This window comes from Delphinapterus leucas, chromosome 17 (assembly GCF_059928025.1).
Source record: "Delphinapterus leucas isolate spDelLeu-1000000601 "Yukka" chromosome 17, BTC_Dleu_Yukka2, whole genome shotgun sequence".
NCBI lineage: Eukaryota > Metazoa > Chordata > Mammalia > Artiodactyla > Monodontidae > Delphinapterus > Delphinapterus leucas.
In genome coordinates, this window is record NC_143145.1 from 84,520,730 (window position 1) to 84,541,507 (window position 20,778).

The window sequence follows — 20,778 nt, forward strand, 5'->3', positions numbered from 1 at the left end:
TTAAGTATGAACCTTTGAAAGGGACTGAATTAAAAGATGAATAAGTTACACATTCTGACCTCATAATATTCAGGGTAGCATGTGAGAGAGGTTTGTAAACAAATAGCTATAATATAATATAATTTGAAAAGTGCTAGCATGTATAAAGGATTTTAAAAAGTATTACCATACTTAAACTTTGAAAATAAAAAAATAAAAAATAAGCATAAGTATTGAAGGAATGAAAGTAATTTATTATTTTTTCTGAACAACCTAAAATTGAACCTACTGTGACAAATATTTTTTAAAAGATATTTTTGCAAGAAATATAATACATGACATTTCATTAAAAGAACAATTTTGACAAATGTTAATACTGAAGGTTTTTTAAACTTTATTATAGGTAATCTAGTTATGGCTGTTTCTTTCTTGGGTTATTTATACATACTAAAATATTTTAAACCTTTTAAGCAAATATGAAATATCTTAACATATGAATATTTGCATTTTGCCTAAAGAGTGAAAAGACAATGCTTTGAGTGTTGCCTGGAAAGATAATCTTTCTTCCTAAAATAGAGGAGCTGCATTCCTGGAGCCCCAAGTCCATGCACTGTTGACTGCACACTTGAATGGATGGCCTTTAACATCCTTCAAGAGCAATGAATGCATCACTTCCACTCACACCGAATGTGATGACAGCTCTACAGAGAGTCGCCACACATCAATACTTAATACTGAAATACTTAAAGAGTATGGGAATCATAAAATCAAAGGCTTTTAGTGCTGAAAGAGACCTTAGATGTCTTCTAATTTATAACCATTTATGTGAAAAGAATTAGTTCCAGCTCTTTCACTAGCTGAAGCATTCAGCGCGTAGTTTGTGGGGAGAGACAATTCAGTCCAATGAAACATGCGCCAGTCTTCTTGAAGGAAGACTGAAATCCCGCGGCTTCCCCAGGCCTGTGAGCCCTTTCCAGTCTTGCAGAGACAGCTCGTGCTCTGGAAACACCGTGGGCCCATCACCCGTCCCTCTGTGGAAAGCCATTTTCCACGTAAATACGTAAGGGAGGGCCCAGCGTTCCCTATCACCCGTTTCCCCTCATCAAAAACGGAAGGCATGCGACCTACCTCCTCACAGGTAGTCCTGAAATCCATGTGCTGCGGCACCGCAGAGGATGTCGTCTGAAAAGACAGAGAAAGGCCATCAAGCACAGCATCGAGGGGCAGAGAGGAGGCCGTAACGAAGTACAATAAATTAGGCAGCGGAGCCGGCAGGCAAACTGTTTACAGCCACCTGTAAGGACAAGAGCTCCCAGGGGACAATGAAGAGACGGCAGGAGGAGATGAAACGTCTTCAGCTCCAGCTTCTGTGAAGAATAACCCTACGGCCATGGTTCCGCGGGCCGAGGATGTGCATTTCCAGGGCCCTCTCCCTCCACTCAGCATCCGGATGGGATCCAGGGCGGGATCAGCCTGCCGCTCAGGGGCTGGCTCATCCCTGCATCCACTGTGAAACCCCACTTGGCAACTGGGGAAGAAACTTCAAAAGGAGTAATTAAAAGTTGCCTTTCATGTGGTTATCTCTTGATAAAAGGTTGACTAATCTTTCTCCTTTTAATTAAAAAGCTACATGCATGGGCTTCCCTGGTGGCGCAGTGGTTGAGAGTCCGCCTGCCGATGCAGGGGACACGGGTTCGTGCCCTGGTCCGGGAAGATCCCACATGCCGCGGAGCGGCTGGGCCCGTGAGCCATGGCCGCTGAGCCTGTGCGTCCGGAGCCTGTACTCCACAATGGGAGAGGCCACAACAGTGAGAGGCCCGCGTACCGCAAAAAAAAAAAAAGCTACATGCATGAGTAATTCTCTCCGGAACTTAAAATGTAATTCACAAACAGAGTGATCTAAGAAAGCAAGCTATTTATCAGGGTGAATAATATAAAGATAAATCAACGTATGAAATACCTAATACAGATTCATTTAGTGGTCACTGTAATTTCTAAATGACAGGCATAGACTTAAATGCACATAAATGCATATATCTTGTTTGATTTTAAATGCTTTTGGAGAGTTTTGTTTTAATTATGTGATGAACTTAATAAAACTAAGGGTTGTCATAGAAAATTGACATCCTGTCAGTATAAAAAGTGCGGAGCCAAAATCTAACAGTTTAGGTAAATAAGACTCCCAAGTAAAATGAATGGTGAATTCCGAAATAGAAGACTTTATACACCTCAAACAACTGCTCCTCTCAGCTTTGGGGACAGTAAACTATCTTGTCCTCTTTGTCATTTTCTGTTGTGTGAGACTGATGAACACTTGATCAAGTGTGAGTGGAATGGAGTACGTTGTCACTGGATTATTACTGTTGCCTTTGAAAGAAAAGAGATTGACCATTTTCGGTAGTAACTGAACAAGCCACATAATACACTATTTTCCATAAATAAGTCTTGTGGGCTGTGAGCCTGCTTTGGTGTGACTGGAAAGCGTAAGGAGGCTGATTTTAGTAAAGTTAAGTAAGAACAAATCATTAGCAAATAAAAGGGCAATTTGATGTTGAAATTATAACCTGATGATATGAACTATTTATTTAGTGTCCGTGAGAAATTTGCCATTAGTTTAACTATTATTTTTCAAAATTGCTCTTAAGATTGTATTTGAAAGAACTGCAAATATCTACTTATCGCCAACTCTGACATGAAGCTATTCCTTTTCTATAAAAGTAGGAGAATTTCAGTATTTATTGATTACATAAAAACACGGTGTCTCTAGAATCAATTCCCTGCTACTAAGTGCAACCAGAGAAAATAGACATGAAGGTATTTAACCACCATCTAAACTCAATCTCTATTTGAGTAGGGGGTGTATCCATGCCTTCTACCATTTTTAACACATCTTCCTTGTTTTCTTAACTTTCCATTGGCTTTCATGAAAATGTCTGGTAATAATATCAGGTATTTATTCAGAAAAAGAATTAATGTAATATGCAAAGCAATTTAATTATTAAGTAACATAAATTTCATAGCTATCATAAAACTGCTTTCAGTGATTATAAATTTAAAAACTGGAATAAAAGTTGTATTTTATACATTTAAAAATTTCTGAGACCTTTTCTGTACAAAGTTTTATGTTAGAGTGGTTTTAGATTTACAGAAACATTGTGAAAATAGCACAGAGGGTTCCCACATACCCCACATGCCTTTCCCTCTATTATTCACATCTTACATTTATGCACACCATGCCTTAGTATGGCACATGGTGTGTAACACTGTTACAGCTAATGAACCAGTACTGTGATCTTATTGTTAAGGCCCTACTTCTTTGAAATTTCCTTGTTTTCACCCCCCAGTGTCCTCTGTAGTTTCCAGGATCCCATCCCAGATGCCACATTATATTTAATCACCGTGTCTCATCACGCTCCTCTCAGCTATGACCATTTCTCAGACTTTCCTTTTTTTTAATGACCTTGGCAGTTTTGAGGATTATTGGTAATTGGTAGAATGTTCTTCCATTGGGATTATTCTGACGTTTTTCTCATGACTGTAGTGGGGTCATGGGTTCTGGAGAGGAAGACCAGAGATAAATGCCACTTTACCACCTCACGTCAGAGAATCACAGTCAGCACGCCTTATCCCTGCTGCTGAGGCCGACCTTGATGGTCTGGCTGAGATGACGTTTATCAGGTTTCTCACCATAAGTTCCTCTCGGTCCCACTCTCCACACTGCACTCTCTAGAGACAAGTCACTATAAACAGCCCACGCTTAAAGGGTGCGGAGTTGTGCTTCTCCTCCTTGAGGGTTGAGTATCTACAGGGATTATTTGGAATCGCTCTAGACAGGAGATACATCTATTCTTCCCCATTTATTTATTTATCCAATCATTTACTTAGGACCTCTCAGCTGACAGAGCAAGGAATATATGTGCATATGATAACCCGTGTTGGAACGCACGCATTTATAAAGGTTTCCATGCATAAGCATCTGTATCTTTGTTAAGCTAACCATAAGCTCTTAGCGATGTTGCGTCTCTAACACATGACTACATGGACCTTCCTAATTTCTCCCCTTGTCTGTCTGTAGATTCCCACTCCCGCAGGGACCCACCGTTCACTTACCTAGTTGTTCAGCCCCAGCGTACGGGGACAGCCACACAGGAACTGTTAACACATATCCCTGTGGGAAACAATTTTATCCACTAGAGCACAGTTTATTTTGCCTTTAATACTACAAGCTGCACTCATTTCCAAAATGATGAGTGTGAACCCCTTTTCTCCTCCCCCATTTCAGTGAGATTATTTCAGGCCTTGTATTACAGTTAGATTCTTTGCCATAATAGGGTCTCCTGATCCCCTAAGAAGTTTTTAAAAATTTTCATACATCAAGTTGACTCTGCGCTTTAAACTTCCATGGGATTTGACAAATGCACAGTGTCGTGCATCCACCGCTACAGAATCACACAGATCACTTCACAGATCTGAAGAATCCCCTGTGCTCCACCTGTGCAAACTTCCTTCCCTCCCTGTGAACCCCTGGTCAACCAATGATCTTTTTACTGTCTCTACAGTTGTGATTTTTCCAGAATGTCATATAATTGGCATCACACAGGACAGAGTCTTTTCAGACTGTCTTTTAAAATTTAGAAATATGCATTTAAGGTGTGTCCATGTAATTTCATGGCTCAATAGGTCATTTATTTTCATCGGGATAAAATTCCATTGTTAGGAAGCACCACAATTACACTTATCCAGTCAAAATTACGCTAACCCTCCACCTTAAACAGAACCATGACTAGCTGAGGTGCTTGCTGAGGGCAAAGGTAGTAGAAGGTAGTTTTCAATACTAGTTACAACCATGTGTCCAGCTGTAGAAATGAGAACTGTAATTGTATGAGGATTTCTTCCTTATTTTATTATAAATATGATGATGAAAGTCTTTGTTTTCTCCTTCTTGTATCCTCTTATGATCTAACATAAGTTTTATTAATAATGTAGACTTTTACATCGCAGCATTCAAGTCACAGTACATCAAGGAGAGGAGTGAACGTCACTTCAGGACTCAGTGTTCCCTTCCGAGGAAATGATTCGTGTTATTCTGGGTTGCATGCAGGATACTTGTTTCACCTCGGTTGGAAGTAAGACTTTACCGTCCTTATTGGGAGGTTAAGGAGAAGAGTGTGAATGTCAAGTTGACAAGGGTGAACTATGATGGTTAGTTTTCATGTGCTGACCTGATTAGGCCAGTTATTCAACCCGGTACCAAGTAATCGAATCAAACACTAATGTAGGTACTTCGGTGAGGTATTCTGTAGCTATGGCTAACATCTACAAACAGTTGACTTTAAGTAAATGAGATTATTCTACATAATGTGGGGAGCAGTGGGCTCATGCCATCAGCTGAAAGGCCTTAAAAGCAAACTGGGACATGTCTCTGATGATGGAATTCTGCTTCAAGATGGCAGCACCAAGTCCCTCCCATCCTACAGACTCTGGACTTCCAGGTCCCGCGATGGTGGCAGCCAACTCGTTGAAATGAATCTCTTAATACTTGTATGTAGATATATGGGTATCCTACTGGTTATGTTCATCTGGAGAATCCCAACTGATACCGTTTTGTATGCCACTGAGATTCTATGGTTTCATTAGGCAGTATTAGTGTGACAATAACTGAATGAAACAGCACGTTTCTATGTATTTCTGAAAATACATTAAGTACAACTAATCAGTGCCAGCAAGCCCAACGACATAAGCTCCAGAATATATACTAGGTATTTCTAAGTTATGCAATAAGAACTATGAGAAAAGAACTTGATTTTTTGCAATTGGTTTAGTAACAAGATAAATTAACTAATACCTTCATGGAAAGTTACAAAGAATTTCTTTTTCCTTACAAAACAAAAAATGTCTTTTGTTTTTCCTAGAGGCACATTCATTGCAAAAAATGAAGTTCTTTTCTCATAGTTCTTATTGCATAACTTAGAAATTAAAAAAACTGAAATTTTTAGGGCTTTCTCTATATGATTGTTTTTAAATAATTAATCTGTATTAAAATGTAAAGCAATAACAAATATACAATTCCAAAAGCTTTCATCTCTATATCCAAGGATAAGGAAAAATAGCTTACTGATTTATTAGTATTTAGTATAAGTCTTATCAGGGAAAAAATAAAACTTTTATGAAAATGAATTTCTTAAAATGATTCTTAGAAAACTTCATCACTTAAAATATGGAGATGAGAAAAGTAATGCATAAGTAGCTTGGGTGGATAAGGATAAAATTCGCTTTAATGTTTACAGAATCACAATATATAAATGTGACCTATTACGTTCCTGATCAATTTAGAATCCCCTTGACCAGCTCAGGGAGAAGCCGCACAGCATGGAAAAGTCCAAGCCTAAGGAAACCTGTTTCTACCATTATGACACATGTGACCCAAGGAACAGTGCCAGCCTGGTCCCTGAATAGTGAGAGCAGAGCTGGATATTCCCGAGTACCCTCAGAGTACCACTTACATGTCATGGATCTTCAGACCTGGCCTCTGTGCAAAGGTCTTGCCTCCTATGATTAAACCTAAGACTAAGAAGTTAACTGCAACTGTTGTTGTCAATCATGTTGAGAATAGCACCAGATCCTGTTGATTAAACCTCATCTTTATAACCAAAACCGGGAAAGCAGAGTTAGACAAACAGTCAGACTCATGCATGTGGAAATACTACTTCTCTCAAAATGCTTCATTTGGTACGAGGTTGATGAGATAAAGAGAACTTCTTTCCAAAGCCACAACACGTGGGGATCTGAGACCTGAGCAGGTAGTTACGTAAGACAGCACAGAAAGCATCAGTGCAAATACACGTGGATTTAAATTATTTAGTTACTTTCCAGAATGCTTTAGTGAGTGTAAAAAAGTCTCCGTCACACTCTGCTTACTATGACAGTTCAGTTTACTGAATGGAAAAATGTTGTCTATTTATAGAACTTGCCCCAGGCTAAATTATAAAATATGCAAAATTTATCTTTCATATTTTGGGGTATCCCAAAGTCAAACCCAGCCTATACCCTCTCTACACGCTTTCACATCTTCTCGTGATGCCTTTGTACGTTCTGTGGTGGGTACCTTGGGGGCGAGTCTGTATGCATCGTTCCCCTTTCTATATTGGTTAAGAGAGTGCTTGGTTATTTTAAAAATGCCAACAAAATAGTGGCTTAAACAGGATGGCAGTTTGCTTCTGCCTCCTGTAAGGGCCAAGCCAAGCAGCTAAGAGGTGATTTCACAGGGCCTGAAACCCACCTGGCCGCCCTCAGCTCCTGTGGTCTGAGAGAGGTCAGCCTCTGCCCTCACGTCCAAATTCCTGGTGGAGCAGAGAATGGGAATTGAACACAGCACGTCCATCACATTTCATCCTTCTCATCACAGTGCCACACGCAGCAACACAAGGACAAGGAAAGCAGCCCTTCAGGGACAGCCTGTGCGGAGCTGGCGTGGGTGTCCCAGGGGAGGGGCCAGCAGCTAGCCCCCAGCCCTCAGCTGAGAACTCCCCTGTCCCCTCTTGCTCGGTCCCCTTAGAAAGAGACCTCCTTTTAAGGCCGTTTTTTGCAGGCCTTGAGATTATGGAAGGCATTTTTTGCACTTTTTAGCGTATATATATATATATATATATATATATATATGTATAATTTTTTTTTTCCTAAATGTTCTATCAGTTTTGGTCAGCTATGCTTACTCTGCTTGTGTGCAAAGTTGTCAAGAAGTTTTGGGATTTTCTGTCTCTCTCTGAGATTTTTTTTTAAATGAAACAACTCCAATCTCTTATTGATGTTTTGATAACTTACGGGGACTCTGAATGTCTACTCTGATTTTACAGCACTTAAATGTGTATTTAGGCAATTACGTCAGGTCCTTAAGTCATTTCGTTTTAATGCTAACTCATTTTCACCCAATCTATTTAGCTAGATATTTATATTTCTGAGTGAATATTTATTTTTAGTTATAGAGTTTTGATAATACTCCACGAAAAAGAGAAGAAAGGATGTTTCAACACTTAATACTTAGAAAAAAAGAAGGAATTCTGGAAATTTATGAATACCACTGCAAGCCTACCAAATCAGAAATGAAACAAACAGGATGTTGAAAGAGACATATGTGCCAAAGGGAGCCCTCCAAAAATTTCTGGAATGCCTATTTTGCAAAACTTATCTCCTCCTCCAAATCTAGAAAATGGATAAAATACGTGAAATTATGTACAAAGTTGTAAAGCCTTGTCACTGTGCACAGAAATAAAACCAGGAAAGGATATATAAGTGGGTGTCAATATTCATGCTGCTACACACTCAATTTTTTTTCTTCCATTTTCCCCAAAGTTTTGATTAATGAAGATGCTGGCTTCACAGTGCCTAGATTTTACCACTCCAACACTTCAGCCGTGCGCCTTTATATCAAACCTCTAGCTCATCCACCCTCTCTGTACCCTCAGTGCTGAATTCCGCAAGCGCCGGGTCCATTCCACGTGGACACATCCTATGCAGCTGGCTCAGGAGTCCTCCAAGCCCAGAGCTCTGCAAGGCCGCGTTTAAAGGCCACTGTCCTAGGTAACTGCTCTGGTCCCCGTGGCCCTCCGGGCCTGAAGTGTTCCAGGCAGAGGCCCTCACAGCGGGGCCAGAAAATCAAACCCCTTGTGCGCCTTATTGCAGCGACACTGTCCATCCACAGAGGCTTTGCAATCGGAGCAAAAGATAAGCCACTGACCACACAAAATGCTAACAATACACCGAAGTCTAGTAATACAATTAAATAAATTTGAAAGTGCTGACATAATGTTGTTAGACATAGGTACTTATTAAGATCTTTTTCTATCACTCCAAAAATAACAACTCTGATATTCTGACTAACTGAATGTTTAGATACTGAGGGGAAAATGTTTGATCACCATGTTATTCCAAAACAATTACCATATTTTTCTATAGTAAGAACAATACTTTCATCATCATGGTTTTAATATCCAGCCCTTGGTTTGAACAATAATGACAAATTTTAACAGACATGTGATTTATCTTTTCCCTTTTCAACTATTGACATAAATCCTGTTGTGAATTTAAAGAGGGAAATGGAACAATATTAATGGCTGCCATTGAAAATTCAGGGGCTGACATAAATTGGAAAAAATGTTCTATCATTTTTCGAAAATGGCAAAACTTAAAGAAAAGAAATCTTCACTCATTAAGAGGCCTAGGAGAGCAGTTGAGTTGTACTTCAGAGAGAGGCAGCTCAGAATTTACTGTGCAAAGGAATGGCCTTGGGATCCTGTTAGCGCATCCCTGGGGGGAGGTGAAGCTCCCGAGAGACAGTCAAGGCCCTTCGGTTCTTGGACCACACTTATCAGCAAGGCTACAGAGGAGGAGTCTGGCGCAAGGAAATATATGGCTTTAGCATCAAAGAGAGAGGTCTAGAGCATCTAAAAGGTGGTCAAAATATGGTAGAATAGCGCTGGCAACTTCCCTTTCACAGAGTCCTTCACCATCAAAATAGCTCTTCTCCTGACAAGCTATGTATTTTAACACTAATATGTAAAATCATGGTTCACAGCAGGGAACACGTGCATTCAGCTCCATTTTATAAGAAAGAATATTATTATTTATTAATACTATTAAAAGGTGCAAGATATAATGTTCAAAACATGGAACAATAATTGCATGATGGTAATAATGAAAATAAATCTCTCACATAATATTGAGCAGAGCTCGCTGTGCTATACAGTAGGTCCTTGTTGGTTATTCATTTTATTTTATTTGTGTGTGTGTGTGTGTGTGGTACGCGGGCCTCTCACTGCTGTGGCTTCTCCCGTTGAGTGCGCAGGCTCAGCGGCCATGGCTCACGGGCCCAGCTGCTCCGCGGCATGCGGGATCTTCCAAGACCAGGGCACAAACCTGTGTCCCCTGCATCGGCAGGCGGACTCTCAACCACTGTGCCACCAGGGAAGCCCGGTTATTCATTTTAAATATAGCAGTGTGTAAATGTCACAAACCGGTTCGTGATCAGACATTTAAAGATTATCTCAATTTATGAATCCATCAAGTATCTAATCAGATTAACAGATAATAAAATGTTAAAAACAAGCATAGCCTTGACCATCATTTTCATCTAACCTCCTCGAATACTACTGAGGAAAGGGAGGTGCAGAAAAGTGGTATACATTCTCTAAAATTCCTCAATTTTGTGCCCAAATTTGAAATAGAACTCAATATTATTAAACCTACGTGAGCTCTTTCTCCTATCGTGGCTTAAATATTTATCGAAGCACAGTGTTAGGTTTGTGTGAAATAGGAGACACATGTCACATTCATAACTGGAAAGACAAAGTACAAACATAATATTTGAAAGGAAATGTTAACTTTGTAGTAAAGGGGGTCTAGGTTTGAATTCAGGCCACTCACTTGCTGTCTAAGTAACTGTCAAATTATTTAAGTTCCCTTAGGTTTGTTCATCCACTATAATCTCAGGTTGATGATCTCCACCCCCCACCCCCCCCGGGAGAATGGGGGAGTTTAGTCAGAATATATAAGAGGTAATTAGGGTGCCCACACACAGTGGATGTCCAACAGTGTTGATGAGAATGACATATGTCTTACATAGTAACAAATACAAATCAGAATATGGCACACTTCTGCTTAGGCCAACTCCAAATGCCATAAACAGGAATGTGTCACTGTCCACTGAGTGACCTGAGAAGATCCATGAACAAAGTGCAGCGCCTGAGCACTGAGTAATAAAGAACCTTAGCCCCGAGCTCCTGGTTCTCACCTCAGAAAGCAGAGCCCGACTCAAGAGCTTGCAGGCTGAGCCACATCGTAAAGATGGCAGAATAGGAGTTTTCTAGCATCTTTCCCCCAAAGAACACCAAGTTTGAGAAACACCCATGGATGAGAGTTCCTCTGTAGAAGTCTGGGGGTCCAATGGAGAAGTTCCCAGCAAATCGCTGGAGGGAAAAAAAAATCCAAGACACTGGAGAGGGTCAGAGGAAGTTTCCCTTTACCCAGGTCACCTCGCCCCTAAGAGAGGTGCTTTCCAGGATATCACCAACGTACCATAGTAATAATAAAACTGATAAGTACTTTTCTCCAAGAGAAAAAAAGAAAAAAAAATGTGATCTGCCAGACGTTGATAGAAAACTGGATTACCAAGTAGATGCTAAGCAATCCAAGTGTTTGGGATTAAATATATGTAATTATATATAATATGTGTGTATATACATATATATATAATTATATTAATATACATTTATATATGGTTGTGTAGTAGATATTTTGGAAATGATGATGGGTTGCCTGGTATATATTAATCACTGTCAAGTTTGCTGCCCTATTTAGTGTGATGGGCAGAAACCCTGAAAGGTTTGGAGTGCTGATGGTATGTCTGTGTGGGGTGTGTTGAGCGTTTCTGCGTGAATAGTAACACTAGTCAGTAATAGCTGTTGATTATCACATTCATTGAGATTTAGAATCATCATTAATTTATCCTAACATCTCTTCTACACAAAGACTTATATTTCTAGGAAAGTTTTCTGGTTTTATTTTTTTTTACCATGACCATTCAGTGAATTAAATGAGTACAATATAGTCAGAAAAATCTGTAACACATTCATGTACAAAGAGAGAAAAAAGCATCACAGCGGAAGAGGCGGAAGTAAGAAAATGAAAGCCCAGAGGTTTAAACTGGGACCAAGGACTGAAAGAAGCCAACAGGAAGAACTAGAAAACTACTTTGAAATAAGATTTTTAATCTTTAATATTGAAGCCTTTTACCTTAAAATTTACTCCCTTGATGCTGAAAGATATTTTAAAAAGCGTTTAGGATGGGAGAAGTTGACAGACCACTCTGGGCTTTTTTTTCACACATTTAATTTAGAACACATTTGTTTTCATATTTCATTTAGACATTTGTGTCGTATTTTAGACTGATTCACAGAATCACTCTGAGATTGGAAAACATTACTATCACGGATGCAAGATTAGCTCAAAGCAAACTTTCCTGAAAAAAATTATCACACTGGGAGCAACAAGAGAAACAGAGATGCAAAAACTGGAGCTAAGTCAGGGTTTTATCGTGTGATAACATGCAAAGCAAGCGGATTGGGGACCCCAGAAATGCCAGCAGGTTACAGCATGCAGACACAGAAAGCGGGATGCATAGAGCAGTGTAAGGTCCAGCCCTGTCCAGGTGTCAACTGCATGCTGGCCAGTCCAGCAGGTGCAGAGCAGGCCCCGGGACGGAGAGTATGAATAGAGTAGAAAAGTGGGAAACCCAGAGCCACTGTCCAGCAGGGGCGACTCCATGGATCAAGGCGGTGAACTCAGATGAAGACTGAGCACAGAGTAGGGTGAAAGGCATGACTATTTGGGGAAATCTTGACATTCACATACCCAGGGAAGGAACTAGCTGACAGCTTCAGTTACGACAGCAGAGGCGAAAGGGAAACATTTCTGCAGTGGGAAAGAAGGCAGAACAGATCAAGTTCACGACGTGGCAGCTCCGTGGGGTGATGTGTCTGTGGATGGTGGCCGAGGAGGGTGGCGGGAAGGCACTTCTGAGGTCACGTAATGCCAGCACACGAAGCTCTTAAATACTGAGAGACAAAGGATGTCCGACTGTGTGCAACTTCACGTGCAATGACAGGAAATACCAATGTCTGGCAGGAAAATGTTCTATTGTCACACCTGATGTTTTGAACTTGAAAAAGTTAATCGAGGCTTAAAAAACATTTCTGTATCTGCATAGAAGTTGGTAATTTTTATAATTTACTGACTGAATTTGAAATCTGTGAAAAATAACATGGCATTAGCCCAACACTGCTGAAGTAAACCACCCTTTCTACACCTCCAGCAGTGTCATTTCGTAATTACAGTGATTTCAATTATCCACATAACCATTACAGGGAGAATTCTTAAAAGAATGAAGTAGTTAGGAAAGTTGAACGTAGTATTATTGCGTCAGCATTTCCTAAGCCCTAAATCATTGCAAAGCTCATCAGAAATCTTGAAAAGTGAACTGGGGTCCTGGGCTAATTGTCTCCGGAATCGCCCACCTGGCTTCATGGCCTTTCTCTCTCTCAGTGTGTCAAAGGCAAACATGGGACTGGTTCCCTTCTACTGTGTTTGAGGGTTTCCTGAGGACACGTGGAGATAAATGGTCTTGACTTTTGCTTTTATCCTCATTAGGTGAGTGAGGTTAAAACAAAACAGAACAAAACTTGCTCTGCTGAGCAGGAAGCAGACACAGGAGTATATGAGCATCCCTGAAACAAACTGCAAGTGACCAGCAGCACAGCTTGTGCGGCAACTCCAAGGTTTCTCTAACTTCTGTTCCTATCAAGTTCAAGGTGCTTTTGAAACTAGCCCACAGCCCCTTGAGGAGGCGGGTCCCCCACTGCTGGCCAGTATAGCAGCCCCGCCCCCAGCACAGGCGGAGCCTGCCACGTGGCGGGCACACAACGAATATACTTGAAAGAGGCCTCACGTTACGTCAGGGCAGCTGGAAAAGGCTGGTATGGATAGGCCGGGCTTTGGATTTTAAAGGACCAGGCAAGTGCTTGAGACAACAAAAAAAGAGGAAGCAAGCACGGTTTCTAACCACACACAAATACCAGGGCTCCAGGCAACCGAAGGGAAGTGGCAGCTCCTATAGCCCAGCAATTACTGACGGTTGGCTTTCGAGTTCATTGTATGGTTTTCTCTTATTAAGCCTAGTTTGTCAATTTTTAAGGAATACAAGATTAAATTGCTTGATGTTCCTTAAAATCACGTCACTCAGCACTTATTAACGTACTGGAAAATATCGTAGGTGCCAAGAGAAAATCACTCTGGAAATGCAGAAAAACATGACTGTGCTGACAGGACATGATCGAGAGATGAGGGCAGGGAACCTGTTCCAGGGTCAGGGCTCGTCAATTTCCCTGAGGTCAGCCTACTGCACAGAAAGTGATGTTAATATGCAAATATAAAATCTATTCATCTTGGGAATGGGAAGAGTAGTGATCATCCCCAAACGCAAGGAACATTTATATTGATTCTGGAATGCAATTCTGAACCGACCTTAGAGCATGGATGTGCCTGATGCTCTGAGAATGCATATCACTTCAGAGTAGTAAGAAAACATGTCTCAGAAGCAGTACGTAGACTTCGTCTGCCATTTCAAGGCAGCTGCACTTAGCACACTGATTGGCTCCTACCTGCCCGGGTAGCATGGGGGGGCAGGGGTGCAGCAGGTTGGGGGCAGAGTCCTGCCCCTGGGGGTCCTGGCTGAGAAGACCCGAGGGAGAAACGCAGCTTCCATCCGTGCGGGCTGTGCACGATGGAGCCCTGAGCCCTGTTGCCGAGGGAAGGGCCATGCCTGGCTGCCCAGCGGCTGGCAGCCCAGGGAAGGAGGGAATCCCCGCGAGGAGGTGAAGCCCATCCTGAAGCAGAGCGGCTTCCAGGCTGGCTCTGGGTGGAGGGCTGCTGGGGAGAAGAGGTGCGTGTGCTAAGCGCACACACACGTGCGTATCCGACTGTGGATGGGATGGGAGCACAAAGCTCAGACGGTGATGCTTGGCCCACCGAGGCTGGGAAGCTGACCCGGGCTGGCTCGTCCTGCCGCGGCCCCTGAAGGTTTGAACCAGGCGTGGGTCAGGCCCTGTGCAAACACCACCTGAATGGAGCCTCGTAAGAGTTACTTTCTACTTGTGAAGATGAGGAAACGGGCTCTCTCTCAAGGGTAGAGCAATTGCCCAATATAACACCACATTTATGTTTATGGTAAAACTGAACCCTTCCTTTGGACTCTAAATCCCTGGTCTGTCCAGGCAGCACTGCGGTGCGCCCTGGACCCCTGCTCCTTCTTTGGTATGAAGGGCAGACGAGTCTGGAAGTCTGGCTCAAAATGACCCGAATCTGTCCCCTCGAGGTGGGGACCGAGTGGGCATTTGACCTCAGCTCCCCCCACACCCCCAGGCTCCCTCACAGACGTGAGTGGAAGAAATAAGCCCCCAGACGGTGGCAGCCCGCGCGATTCCAGAACCGTGAGACAGAAAACAGCAGTGGAGGAATCCCAGCAGCAGGAAGGCCGGGCCCAAAGCAACCTGGCAAGGCCGCAAGAGGAGAGACGGAGGAAACACAAAACCCTTTTGCTCCACTGAGACTTGGAGGGAAGGAATCTGCGTTCTTACCTTACCATCGTAGGATGCAAATGTGCTTTCCAAGGACCAGGTAAACCCCTTGTCTCTGGCTCTCAAGACCTGGCGATGCCTCCCGGTTCCCTGGCCTCATTCCTCCCTAATGTGAAAACACATAGAAAGACAAGGCTTGGGAGCTCACCTAGGAAGATGTCTACTTGAGGATGTATCCAGTTGGCTTTGGGGGAGAGAAATGAGAGAAACCTCTTTTTTTCTTTTACATCAGAGCACTTAACTCCATTATTACAGAAACAACTGGCTACAGATCTCATCCATATGGTAGGTGAGAATGTTTCTTGAGAAGTGGAAGTAAATATCCCCTAACTTTATATCAGATATTTCCATGGCTCATGAGGCCAGGGCTTTTCACAGGCTCATGGGAAAATGCAGGCATGATTTATTTCCCCACAATCCTATTTAAAAGTATGTATGTATGTGCCGCGGAGCGGCTAGGCCCGTGAGCCATGGCCGCTGAGCCTGCACGTCCGGAGCCTGTGCTCTGCAACGGGAGAGGCCACGACAGTGAGAGGCCCGCGTACAGCAAAAAAAAAAAAAAAAAAAAAAGAAAAGTTAAAAAAAAGTATGTATGTATATATGAATATTTGCGTTTCCATATCTTATCCATGTAATTGAATTGAAAGCTCTTTGAAGGGCCCATAATGTCAGACTTCTGTGTAATGAATGAAGGAAGGAATGCATATTTGCTCTAGAAAGATTCAGGAGATACAAAGATGAACAATGTGTGCTCTCACTCTCAAGGATCCCACAGTTTAGGGTTTTGTTTTTTCAATTTTGTACATAGCATGTGCCCTGTACATAGCAGGTGTTCAGAATAATTAAACACAATGTGATTTGGTAATGTAATTGTTAAACTAAAAAAAAAGGTGGTAAGAATTAACTCAGTGGAAAGAGCTGCCAGGCAAATACAGATAAAATAAAAGAAGGGTTAAAAATATCAACCAAAAAATCTACTTGAAAAGACATTATTTTGTGTAAAGAAATTCCTGGCATATCAATATAAATAAAGTGTACCACAATATAACACTGAAATACTAAAAAGGAAACTCGTATGAATATAAGAAAACATGGTCATTGCACACTTTGACTTTTGTCTGAATTTGAAAAACAATTAGAAAATAAGCCTAAAGTCAAAATTAATATCTAATGGAAGTCAATTTCTAGCTGATATAATATGTACCCAGTATGCTCAGTTCCTTATAAATCAAGAATATATACTTTAAATTGTCAGGTGTGGCACACTGGAAGTACGATTCAGAGTGCAGAGCCAGGATCCCAGAGGGCAAGTCCAAGATCTCACAGGGCGGAGCCAGAAGGTCAGAAGGAGGAACCAAGGTCCCAGAAGAGAAACACAGGACCACAGGGAGCAGAGTCAAGAGCCCCTTGGTTCATCCCAGGCCCTGTACCTGAACCTAATCAAGGCACCAATGAGGCGCGTCCCGCTGGCTTTCGGAATTGCTCTGGGCAGTGAAAGCTGTGGGCCCCGGCGTCCCCTGCCCTGGAATGGGAGGGTCTGCCGTGCTCTTCACGTGCCCCGCCACCGGGTAATGGTCATGGAGGAGGCGAAGGTGACGGCTCTCTCTGGTGCAGAAAGTGTTAGTTTGCTGGGGCTGCCGTGACAAAATCCCAGGCTGGGCGACTGACCATCAGAGATCGATTTTCTCACAGTTCTGGAGGCTGGAAGTCTGAGAGCAAGGCATCGGCAGGTTTGGTTTCTCCTGAGGCCTCTCTGCTTGACTTGCAGGTGGCCGCCTTCTCCCTGTGTCCTCACGTGGTCTTCCCTCTGCGTGTGTCTGTGTGTCCAAGTTTCCTCTCCTTGTAAGGACAACAGTCGGACTGCGTAAGGGCTCACCCTAATGGCCTCATTTAAACTTAATCACCTCTTTAAAGCCCATCTTCAAAACAGTCATATTCGGAGGTCCTGGGAGTTGAATTTTGAGCCGATGTCATTCAGCTCATAACAACATCCTTCTGAACCAGACAAGGAATCAAACATGAGGAGCCTTATATAGACCTAGATGTGAGCTGGGTGATTAAGTCTTGACCTGGGGCAATAATGGGATGAAACTTTGGAGAGTTTGGGGGAGAGGTGAGTGGATTTTGCCTGTAGGAAGGATGTTGTGAATTGTGCTAGCCAGAGGGCAGAATGTGATAGATTATATCATCCAAAAATCGGCCACGGCAACAGTTCTGTTCCCACATGCTCTTCTAGAACCCTGCCACCAACATCCAGGGGTGGAGTCCATTTCCACTCCCCTTGAAACTGGGTGTGCGTGTGGGGACAGCTCAGGTAGAAGGGACAGAGGGGCGCTGTGTGTTTCCTTGGTGATACCTGACAGGCGGGTGGCTTCATCCTGGCTCTCTCTCTCTCTCTCTGGTCACTTTGCCCTTGGAGCCCAGTCACCACGTTTTGAGGATGCTCCGGCCACAAGCTGGTGTGTCAGACTGAGGAGTGAATGAGTGAACCTTCAGAGGGGGACGGGGTCAGCCTTCAACTTGCCCACCTCACTGACCTCTGCTCGAATTGAAGATCTTTGAGCAAAATCAACCTTGCTGTGTTGTTTTAAGCCACTAAGCTGTGTGGAATTTTTAAACACTGAGAATTTTTGTGTGTTTTCAAAAATGACCATATATCAAAATTCATAGAAAAATATCAAATTCAGAGTATAGCACACTCAACCAACAGGCTTAGAGTAAAGCAGTAAACCCCCAACCTAAACCTTCTCAGACAGAAGGTGAACTGCCTTTGCCATTGTCGTTTATGTACTGTCTTTTGGAAGATTGTCATTGGAGACCAGGCCATTCTGTCAGAAAGAAGACAAGCCAGCTGCTCAACTCTTATCACTTCCTCAGGGCTTGAACGCCAGCCACCCTGATCTCTCCACTCTACTTATTGATGTCTTATTCCTGACTTTGCTAGCCTGAGAAGCGTGTGCGTTCATCACTACTGTGAGGGTGTTAAGGCCCAGGGCTTCAACTCTATTAAGCCTAGAACATAACCTGATAAAAAATGTGCATCTCATATATACTGAGTAATCACTATTTTTTTTATTTCAAAAATCCATAGGATCATTGCTTTGCTTTTCATTATCTGATAAACTCACTATATTAACTGGATATGGTGATCACATAAGAGTCATAAATATAATTTAACCCATGATTAAAGTAATTTTTATAAACCTACAGATAAAACATAGTAAAAGAAAATATTTCCTAAATCTGATATACTTTGCTACTTGTTTCCTATTTACACTTATTCATTAAAAAAATCCAATGCAGCATTAGTATCCTGTTTAAAACAATTTTCTTGGGTTTACCTTCTTTGGATTTTGCAATCCTTTGAAATTTTGTTTTTATGGTTAAAGTAAATCAATCGTTAATTGCTTTCAACCATTCTAATATTCATGTCACTGGCTATTCTTTCGGAAATATCTCAATTCACTATTCTATCCTTAAGATGTAGATTCATGAACTTTTTGACATAGAAATCATGGTTCTGACACTAAGTTTTCCATGTAGCAGCTGGCTCATAAACGACTTTCTAATTAATGCCATGTAACCTCGTTACTCAGTGCTGATGGCATCCTTGTCTATCTTTCCCATCTTCTAGTGTAGGATTGAAAAATCTTCACTCACTGGGAGGTTAAGCTCCTTCAAGTCTGAGTGCGATCCCTCTGACTGGCATAAAGCCATTAGAAATTACTTTGGATTCAACAGCAGGGCAGGAAAGTTTCAGTGACAAAATTTTGTGTGATTTGTGTGTTTCTTGGCTTTTCTGGTTTTGATCTCAATCTTGTTTCCTGGAAATAAAATCCCAGGCAGTTTTGCCTGAAGAAGGACTTGGGCTTAATCCAGAGCCATCATGCTGATGGATCGGTCAGAGGCTCCAGGCAGACCACTCGGCGTCTCTGGGACCCGCTGGCTTCAGCTCTGAAGGATGGATTAGACCAGAGGATATGCCGGTCCTTTTCCAGCACTGAACTACTAGGGCTCCCCAACTCCCAGCCACCCAGCCTGTGAGCCTGTTTGGATGTGAGGCAGGATTCCAGTCTCAGTTTCCACCCTTCCTTCCATGGGGAGAGTTCGACCTCTTTACCTTCGTTCCCATGTCTCATGTGGGGTAACAAGGTCTGCTGTGCCTGTTTCTTGTTACAAGTGATTGCAATGAAATCACAGGATATGATATATTGGAAAATATTTTGTTCAGACACATAAGATGTTAATAGTCCCTGAGGAGAGGAAATATAATATAAAGGGTTCAATTATAAATATGAAAAGAGAAAATAGAGATTAAAGTAGCATATTTTATGGCAAAGTGGAAGTCTTAAACATAGTCTAGCGAGAATGTACAGATGGAGCATTAGAGCACCAGATAAAAGATTGATTCCTTTCCTTTTACAGGTTAAGCAAATATGAAAAGATGATTTTGCCTAGACACCTTCATATAACTATGTCTGTAAGACAATATGTATACACGTGAATAAAAATTATGTCCTCTCTTCTACTGATATGTTTATACTTGTTACAAATTGTCGTGGAGTCACAAATTAACATATACTATATCTTGAAGACACAGAAAGTCTGGGACTTAGTAAACAGAATGGGCTCATCACCACATGAGGTACTATTCATGCACTGTCTTGTAACAAAACGACTTAAAAATGAGAATATAAACATATCATTAAATGACAACTGAGTCAATTTTGTTTATAAGTATTGAGTTAATCCATATACAGTTGCCGATACTGAAAAATTTGCGGCTGAGAAAAATGGCAATTTTGCGTGTTTCGACCTTATAAAATGGCGCTCTAATTAATAGTGTTTAGCTTTATTTAAAACACACACACACACACAAATACAGAGAAAAATATGCAAGCTATCCAGCTATAGCTTGTTAAGTGCTTAAAACCCGTGTTTTCTAAATTCTAATGATGTGGGCTAGGCCAAAATACGGATCCATTACGTACACATCGAGAAAGTAACTCCAATTCTACTGTGTTTCTACATAAGACATACGCACACTGAAGAGTTTTGCCCGAAGTTAAGACAATGGGAAATTATGTGACTAGTTTTAATTCTCATAGGCACTTCTCAAATATTTTGAATGAGCCCACAGGGAAAAAGTACAACACACACGATCGATGCTAACATCTCTAAACACATCTGGAAAGCAGTGCAGAGCGCGGGTTTCAGAAGGTAAATGAATTAGGACATTGAAGGTTGTCCCGGGGGGTATGGTCAAAGTGCAGTGTGTCTACAGCTGGACGACACACCAGCTGAACGTGACTCTCATCTTGCCCCTGTGTCTCACCACTTTCACTAGTTTTTAATGACTTTTATGGAGAAACAGAAAGAAATAAGGATAGAGAAATATAGTGCAAAATACCTGTTTTATGTTTCATGTTTGATTTCCATGGAAATTTGTTTTCCCCACTTGTATGGAAAGACTGTGAGAGCTCAGAGTTCATTTCCAGTTTTGTAAGAGCAGATCAGTAGTGAGAAGATGGGGAAAAACATTTGTTTTTGCATCAGTAACAAGCAACATAAGACTTCTCTTGCTATAATTGATTACTACCAGGTTTAGGTCTAT

The 20,778-nt window shown here is 41.8% G+C and overlaps 1 protein-coding gene across 1 annotated transcript in view; it reads right to left on the minus strand.

The window, feature by feature from the left end:
• The window catches only part of SNTG1 (syntrophin gamma 1), a 460,796-nt gene that overhangs the window by 198,524 nt on the left and 241,494 nt on the right, over positions 1–20,778 (minus strand). The window contains exon 4 of the mRNA XM_089899181.1: positions 1,108–1,161. Within this exon, the coding sequence (XP_089755307.1) occupies positions 1,108–1,161 (54 nt within the window). The remainder of the gene's footprint in view (positions 1–1,107; positions 1,162–20,778) is intronic.